Source organism: Echinops telfairi, unplaced genomic scaffold (assembly GCF_000313985.2).
Source record: "Echinops telfairi isolate 266 unplaced genomic scaffold, ASM31398v2 ScPeMD7_5;HRSCAF=22, whole genome shotgun sequence".
Taxonomy (NCBI): domain Eukaryota; kingdom Metazoa; phylum Chordata; class Mammalia; order Afrosoricida; family Tenrecidae; genus Echinops; species Echinops telfairi.
This window is the reverse complement of record NW_022103901.1, coordinates 29,564,913-29,573,224: the sequence shown is the minus strand read 5'-3', so window position 1 is coordinate 29,573,224 and position 8,312 is coordinate 29,564,913. Positions and strand designations below refer to the sequence as shown.

The window sequence follows — 8,312 nt, the reverse complement described above, 5'->3', positions numbered from 1 at the left end:
GGGGGGGGGGGGCACACTCACACCCCTGCCACGGTGCCCCGGCCCTGGGCCTCCCCACTATCTGCCTCACTGTTCCTGCTCCACGCTCCTCCCAAGCAGGGACAAAGCAAACAAGCCGAACTCACTGGCCCCAAGGGGAGGCCGGCTCGCCATGGCCCCACGGGGCGAGCGGAGCTCTGAGCTTCCAGGACTGTAGCTGTGTAAGGGAGTGGAGAGCCCGCCTTTCTCCCTCAGAGCGGCTGGCGGCTTCAAGCTGCCCACCTTGCAGATCGCAGCCCAAGGGATAATCGGGACACCCCCAGGGACCCTCCCACCAGGGCCGGAGTCCCCAGTTTCTGTCCTCTTCTGCATTAAAACTTGGGCCCCCCCCCCATCCTCCTGGTCTCTTCTGCACGAGCTGTGCTGCAGAAACACCCCCCACCACCCGGAGCAGATGTCACTTGGCACGTCAGTCCTCCCTCTCAGGAAGGAGCCCAACAAGAGCAGCCCGGTGCCGAAATGCTAGAAGCTCCCATCCGAGAAGGCAGCCAGCCTACCTATGCCCCCGATGGAGCCTGCGGGGAGGTGCTGAGGCCCGCAGCACCCTGTTCCCCACCCCCAGCCCACCTGGCTCACCTGATGACTACGATGATGCCGTCGAAGATGTTGTAGGGGTTGCGGGTATAGCCGAGCGGCCCGCAGGCCAGCAGCTTCAGCAACATCTCCAGGGCAAAGAGGCTGGTGAAGACCACGTTGCTGATCTCCAGGGCGCTGGTCAGCTCGTCGGGCTGCGGGTGGGCACTGTCAGAGTACCTGGGTGGCCACTAACATCCCGAAAGCGAGCCCGGACGGGCCAGGTGCGGGGCTGCCCCTCACTTCCTGCCTGCTGAGGAGGCCTAGGTACTGCCCTCAGAGTCCTGCCCGCTGTGGGGCAGAGCAGGGCGGTGGGCGCCATCGGCGGAGGGGCTGCGTCCGGCGGGGCCCTCTCTGCTGCCCCAGGCGACATGGCGGGGGTGTGCTGAATGACTGTCGCCTCCCCCCGCCCCCCCCTGCCCTCAGCCTGGAGGAGGACACGGGGACTCACCTGCTCATGATACTCGACGCCCATGCTCATGGTATTCACCAGGATGGCCGCCATGATGCCGCGGTTGAAGTACTTGCTGTCCACGATGTGCCGCAGCTTGCCGCTGAAGGTGCCCCAGAGGCGGCGCGGCCCGCCCGGATCACCAGCCGGCAGCCCATGAGCCTGTCGCCGCGGCCGCCCTCCCTGGCCGGGCGTCTCTGTGGTGGGGGCGGTGGGCTGCAGGGGGTCTCGGCGGTCCCCGTGGCGCACGTCCTGCGTGAACTCGTAGACGCAGTCGCTGTCAGAGTCACCGCTCTCAGAGCCGCTGAGCTGGGGGTCGTGGGGGTCGCGGGGGTCGCGGAGGGCTCGGGTACAGTAGGGGCAGGCCTTGAGCTCACAGGCTAGCGCGCCCACCTGGGGGCTGGGCAGCGGGCAGGGCACGCTCAGGCCTGACAGGCGGTTGGGTGTCTGGCCCAGTCCTGCGGGGAGCCATACATTCAGGGGTGCTGACCTGTGCACCCCGGGAACGCACACCACCCCCAGGAAAGGCACGTCCAAGTCCTGGTCTGGGGATGGGGTCTTTGCGTCACATGAGGACACAGCGGCCCAGGGCGGGCTGGACCCGGTGTGCAGAGGGAGGAGGCTTGCGCAAGGGGGCGTGGCAAGTGTGGGGTTTCATTGCCTGAGTTGGGGTTCTCATATCTACAGGGCGAATGGGGCTTCCCTCAGCTGCCAGCTGCTTAGGGACAGAGAGAGGTTCTCGGGAAGAAAGGGGGTTCTCTTCTCCGACCCCATCATAGCCCCTTTTCTGACTGACCACCACCCACCCCACCCCGTATTACAGGACAAGGGGTGTGACCATACCCCTCGCACAGAGGAGGAAAGTGAGTTACCCTGGCAACCAGGATGACCCCAGGAGCAGGCTCACTCCCCCACAAAGAGCAGGGCAGGGCAGAGTACTTACCGTGCTCGCCAACCAAGTGCTGGATCTTCTCGTGGGGGCTGGAGAGACCCAGGCCCGAAGGGCCGTACAGCCCTGTGCCCAGTGGTCCCTTGAGCCCTGGACTGCTGCTGCTACCCTTGCCACCGGCCCCAGAGGGCAGGATGGTGGGATAGTTCATAGCGCCCAGCCCGGCAGCCAGCTTGAGGCTGGCGGCAGCGGTGGTGGCTGTGGCGTGGGCAGCCTGCGTGCGCTCCTGCGGCCCCTCCACATGGCAGTCAGCATGGTACACACTGTGCACGGCATCGGGAGGGCCCGGGCCTGGCATGGGCGGCGGGGCACTGGCGCTGGCACGTACCAGCCTGCAGTCTCGGTCGGCCGGCCGGCGGGGGCTGGTGTGGCTGAAGTGGTAGTGGTGGTGATGGTGGTGGTGATGGTGGTAGATCAGATGGTGGATGGAGGCCATGTGGCGGCCAGCCCGGCCCTGGCGCCGCCCAGAACCCTGGCCGGGCAGCGCCTCATTGAGGTCTGCCCGCTTGCGCCACCGGCTCTGCCACTGGGTATAGAGGCGGAGGCCGCGCCGCCGTGCCTTGCGCACCACGTGGCCCACGTACTTGAGCAGCTCCTCGTAGCAGCTGCCTGGCTCGGAGAAGCTGGCCAGCGTGCTGTCGTTGGACATGTAGCGGGCCCTCTGCTCGCGCATCAGCTGGTTCTCCCGCTGCTTGGTTTCCGAGAACTGCGTGGCGATCACCACCAGGCACAGGTTGATCATGAAGAAGGAGCCCACCTGTGGCAGGTGAGCAGGGTTCCCAGTGATGGCACCGCTGAGCCCCGCGGGCGAGCTCGTGGCTGCTGAGGAGCTGGACACCTTTGGGACATGTGGGATGGCTGCATCCCTCCCCAAACCCCAGACAGACACACACATGCACACACTCACACACTCAGCCAGCAGCTGCCCTACAAGGGGTGGAAGGGCCCACAGGGACCCTGGAAAGAGGAGGGACATTTGCTGAGGACATGTGACAAATGGTCCCCATCAGAGGGATCTGGCCAGGGCTCAGCTGACAGAACCACCCCCTCCCACCCCCATACACCCCACACACACACACTTACGATGATGAGCAGGATGAAGTAGATGAAGTTGTAGAAGGAGTGGGCATCCATGACGTAGTACATGATGTCCACCCAGCCCTCCAGGGTGATGACCTGGGGAAGGGGGACAGCCATGGACCCCTGAGCAGCCGGGGTGCGCTCCTCCATCTTTGTCTGCCCAGTCTCCACCCCGGGGTCACCTCCACCCACCTGGAAGATAGCAATCCAGGCATAGCCTATGTTGTCGAAGTTAATGGCGCCGTTGTGGGGGTTGGCGCCCCCCGAGCGACACACGTTATAATACTGGTTCCAGTTGACACAGCCGTTGCGGCCGGTGGCCCCCGCGGCCTCCCAGCCCAGCGTGCACTCCCGGCGCAGCTCGCGGCGGCTGGGGATATGGGAGCACTTCTGCATGCCATTGTCACGGCGTGAGGAGCAGATGAAGGGGTTCTCCTCGCCCTCCTCCGGCTGGTAGTAAGGTCGCAGGAAGCTCAGGTTGTCATTCCTGCGGGCAGGTGGCAGGTGGCGCCCAGGTCAGGGCACTCGGGTGTGGGCGTGACCTCTCTGACATCCCCTTTAGTCAACCCACCAAGAGGAGCAGGGTGGTGCCTACTGGGAGAGGCGGGGCTCAACGCGGGGCCCCTCTGGGCTTGGGTGGTCTCCAGTACTGACCTCACCTGTGCAGTGAGGTGCCCACCGGGTGCCGGTGACCAGTCCACAGCCAAAGACAATTTGGTGACACGGCACATGCACAATTCACAAAACAGATCCCACCTCCCAGGATGGGGGCCCCCCTGCCTTCTCTGATCTGCAGGGTACCTCTTCCAAACCTGCCTGACCCCTCTTTAGATGACCTACTGGATCTCCCTCCTCTGCACTGGCCCCGCTGAGTTCCCCAAGGTGCCCCCACCTGCTGCGGCTGATCGTGTGCCCAACTGGGTGTCCAGGATGAGCAGCCCCTGAAACGCAGGGCACCTCACATGCTGCTGGGGTCACTTTGTAGGGCCCAGGGCACCCCTCTTACCTGTCCTGAGCAAGTGTGTGAATGAGTGAGCCCCTAGCCTGCCTGGGCCTCCCGACCCTCCTGGTGAGGGCAGCCCCAATACAGGTGTGCAGAAAGACACAGAGACACAGGGAGGTAGGGAGAGACACGGCAACCAAAAAGACCAGCTGAGGACAAAGAGGCACGAAGGCCAGCGGTGTGCTACTACTGTCCCTGCTAACCTCCCTGCTAACGTCCACGCACAGGCTGGGCAGAGCTTGTGAGCTCGCACCGCAAACATCAGACTTACTGTTTTTCAAGAAACAACACGGTGACAAACTAAAAAACAAGCAAGAACATGGAGCAAGGGAATCGGCTGTAAAAAGAGGAGAGGAGAACCCCAAACCAGAATCTCTCCCCTGCACTCCTTAGGGACTAACCTGGGAGGGGCGATGCCCCAGAGCCTGCCTATCAGGGTGGGACTACTTGATGGGCGTGTTCTGCAGGTGGGCGGGTCCAGAGAATGGGGGGGGTGTTCTTGGAGTGGGCGGGATCTCTGGTGGGCGGGCTTTCCCATGGGCAGGACCTCAGTGGGCACACTGGGGGTGGGGGGCGGGACCTCCGGTGGGCGGGACCTCTCTATGGGCGGGGCCTTCCCCCAGGCACCTGGCGAAGGCGCTGTCCAGAAAGCAGCGGTTGCGCAGCAGGCCGGCCCAGAGCTGCACTCCAACGATGCCGAAGATGAAGAAGACGAAGAAACACAGCAGCAGGACGTTCCCCAGCATGGGCAGCGTGTCCAGCAGCAGCGTGACCAAAATGCGCATGCCTGGGGGTGGGGGCGAGGGTCAGGAGGCCAGCCCACCACGTCCCGGATGCCCCCACGCCCCATTCACTCGATATGCCGAGGGCCAGGCCGACACCGTGTACCCAGCCAGGGACTCCAGCCCCTCAGCAGAGACCAGCAACCCCACCACTCGGCCCCCCCAGAGCCAGCAGCGGCGGCGTCACTCACTGGGCACACGATTGATGGCACGGAGGGGCCGCAGCACGCGCACAGTCCGGATGGCCGACAGGCTCACGTTGTGTCCATCCAAGGAATACTCCATCATGCTAGGGGCGTGAGGGGCAGCAGGGCTCAGCTCCCCTCCGTGGCTGCCTGGGCAGACCTCCTCTGACGCCCCCAACCACAGTGCGAGCCTGTGTCTGCTCTGCTGCCGGACCCCTCACACCCCAGAGGGACCCCACTACCTGCACGCAAGGCCCCTCCCTCCCTGGGCGCACCCCGCCATAACGATGAAGAAGTCCAGCCGGTTCCAGGTGTCGCCCAGGTAGCATTTCTGCCCGAACAGGCCCAGGGCAATCATCTTGATAACCATCTCCACAGCGAAGAAGGCAAAGATGAAGTCGTCGAAGGCCTGGGGGCAGGAGGGGGGGCGCAGAGCTATCCTCACGCCTCTGCAGCAGGCCAACCACAGCCAGTGACCCCCACCCGCCTCCAGGCCGTCCCCCTGCCCGCGCCGCGCCTACCTCCAGGATACGGCAGCGCTCTGAGTGGCACTGCACGTCCTCGCACGGCCGGAACATGCCCAGAGTCACGCAGTTGAGCAGGATGACCAGCATGCTGACGTGCTCGAACCACGTACGGCCCTCCGGGCGGCGAGTTAAGGATGCACAGGGCGTAGTCCGGTGGGAGGGGCCCGGGACCCACCCCCAGGGGGACCTTTTTACCCTTCCCAAAGGTCAGAGGCCTGCATCCCTAACCACAGCCCCTGAACGCCCACTGCCAAAGCCTGCACTCCTAGGGGTAAACTGAGTACACAGTGGGCCTTGCGGGGGAGCTGATGCCCGCTGCTCCCTTCACCAGGCGCCCTGCCCGCCCCTCCCCTTCTGCACCCCATTCTCGCCAGCAGCACCCCACCCTCCAGCCAGCAGTTACAGGTCTGAGGTTAGCGGCCACACCCCGTGTTGGCCAAGGTGGACCCAGACAGGACAGTCCTGGCAGCTGAGTGCCTGACCTGAGCTGGAAATCTCAGGGGTCCCAGCATGGGGAGGGAGGCCAGGCCAGCCATACACAGAGCAGGGTACAGAGGGGGAGGGCTGAGGGATCAGGGCTGACACCCAGCAGAGAAGCAGACACGTAGGCGTGCGTGTTCCCGCGTGTCTGTGTACAGACGCACGCCCACCTCTCCCGAGCGCCCCGCAAGGCACCCCCCAGGCAGGAGGGGAGGGGGCACCCCAGCGGCTGTGGCGAAAAGATGCACATTCTGGACATGGCCATCAGGTGGCGCTGTGGCTCCACCAATTCCCGCCAGCAGCCCAGCCCCAGGAGCATTGCCCACCTGGCTGACCTCATGCCCCAGGGGCTTCACTGGGAGCCCGGGAGGGGGCCCTCACCGCTGAGAATGATACTCTGCCTGTCTGTACCCTCAGCTAGGACCCAGTCCCCCACCGCAAATGCACACACACACACACCATCCCTGGGGGGAGGCCTCTCCACTTCCTGGAGGGAAGCCTCACCCCTCCCCTGAGTCAAGACCAACAGCGGTGATGGTGCCCACTGGGCCAAGAGGAGCCTGCAGGTCAGTCAGGCATAAGGCAGACGAGGGAGAGAGGCCACAGCTTCAGCTCAGTACCTCCTTTTGTGTGTGTGTGGGGGGGGGGGGCCTGTAAAAAGGACTTACTGGGCAATCTGTTCACTGGGAGAGCCCCTCATTCTCCCACACATAGGCCTCTGGACCCCATGCTCCCTGCACCCTCAATGGCCTGACCTTGTGCCCCTCCTGGGCGACACTCAGGATGGAGGAGGGAGGAAGGAACGGAAGTGGTATCCTTCCCGGAACCTGGGCAGCCGGCACCCTGCCACCCACTCAGCTCAGATCCCCGGGCAGTGCCACCCCATATCTCTGACGGAAACCCTGAGGCTGGGGAAGGTGAAATAATTGCCGCAGGCCAATGCTGTAGCAGGCCCTGCCTGGGGTCTGGGTGCTCCAGGGGCTGAGGGCGGCGGGGGTGGGTGCTTCTGGAGGAGTGTATGCTCAGCCACGGGGCTCCCCTGCCCCCTGCCTTAGCTGAGAGGAGGGGGAGGACCAGCACCCCCCAACATGTAGGACCCCCCCCCAGCACTCCCCTGGGGCCAAGGCCGCCGCCTGGCAGGTAGACAGGATGCATGCCTCAGCCCGGCCCACGGCACACACGGGCAGCTCCTCAAAACCACATGTAATTACACGGCCCCGGGAAGGCTTCATAATTACACTTAATGGGTTCCGTGGTAGCAAGTGTCTCTGCGGTAATTGGGCTGCAGAAAAACAGCCCAGGCGAAGCTGCTGAGCGCAGGGCACGCACGCTCCAGGGCTGGGGCCAGCAGAGTCAGAGGGGCAGCCCCAACTCCACACCCCACCCCACTCACGCCCAAGACCAAGCTCGCCTGACAGTCAGGGAGGGTGGTGACATATCTGAGCCACACAGATCAAGGTGGCAGCTTGGGCTCGGTGTCCCCACCAGGAGACCCTGGAGGTTGACCCCTGCCCCCGGCACACTGACCCCATGAGCTGCCCCTCTCTGCAGGGCGCCTTTGTCTGGTAGTCCCAGAAGCAGTGCCCTCCAGCAGTAGCCTGTCCCCAGGCGGTCATTCCCCAGTGGCAGGTGTTTTCCTGGGTTAAACAGCAGCTGTGGCCCTTTGTCCTACACAGGACAGGTGCCAAGGTCTCATCTTTCCCTCAGGTAAGGAACTGCGGGGTGGGAGGTAGGAGAGCTTGGCAGCTTGGCCTGCATCCCCCGAGCCTGGTCAGAGCTGACCCCTGGAGGGGACTCGCTGCCTCAGTCTGCCCATCACCCCTTGGGTGTGGGAATGCCCATCCGGTCCACACCTGTTCCTCTGCACACACTCCCTTACCCATGTCCTTTCAGGCAGGCAGGTCACCCTCCCAACTCCCTGTCATCAGAGCCCAGGGCTGACAGAGCCAGTCTCTCCACTCTCCAGCCACCCCAAGACACTCTATTGGGGGCTTCCAGGCCAGAGCCCTCTCCCCTGAGACCTTGGGGGCAGAAGTGTCCCCCACTGGGTGATGAATCTTCATGTAGTCTCAGGCTCAGCTTCCTGTCAAGAGCCCTGGAGCTGGCCCCTGCCTGTTCCAGGGTGCAGAGAGGTGGGGAACAAGCCCCTACCCCACACCGCCTCCTCAGCCAGGCCAGACAGCAGCCCCTGACCGGAGGCTAGGCCCCTGGCCATGCAGTCCATCCCACTCCAGGTCGGGGGG

At 64.3% G+C, this 8,312-nt stretch overlaps 1 protein-coding gene across 1 annotated transcript in view; it reads right to left on the bottom strand.

Moving 5' to 3' along the window:
- CACNA1H (calcium voltage-gated channel subunit alpha1 H) overlaps positions 1 to 8,312 on the bottom strand; it is a 66,690-nt gene that overhangs the window by 22,858 nt on the left and 35,520 nt on the right. Inside the window, exons 6-14 of the mRNA XM_045286023.1 lie at positions 5,584 to 5,703; positions 5,338 to 5,471; positions 5,069 to 5,166; positions 4,723 to 4,882; positions 3,285 to 3,579; positions 3,096 to 3,188; positions 2,007 to 2,769; positions 1,064 to 1,521; positions 616 to 767 (exon numbers count right to left, since the gene is read on the bottom strand). Coding sequence (XP_045141958.1) covers positions 616 to 767; positions 1,064 to 1,521; positions 2,007 to 2,769; positions 3,096 to 3,188; positions 3,285 to 3,579; positions 4,723 to 4,882; positions 5,069 to 5,166; positions 5,338 to 5,471; positions 5,584 to 5,703 — 2,273 coding nt within the window. The remainder of the gene's footprint in view (positions 1 to 615; positions 768 to 1,063; positions 1,522 to 2,006; positions 2,770 to 3,095; positions 3,189 to 3,284; positions 3,580 to 4,722; positions 4,883 to 5,068; positions 5,167 to 5,337; positions 5,472 to 5,583; positions 5,704 to 8,312) is intronic.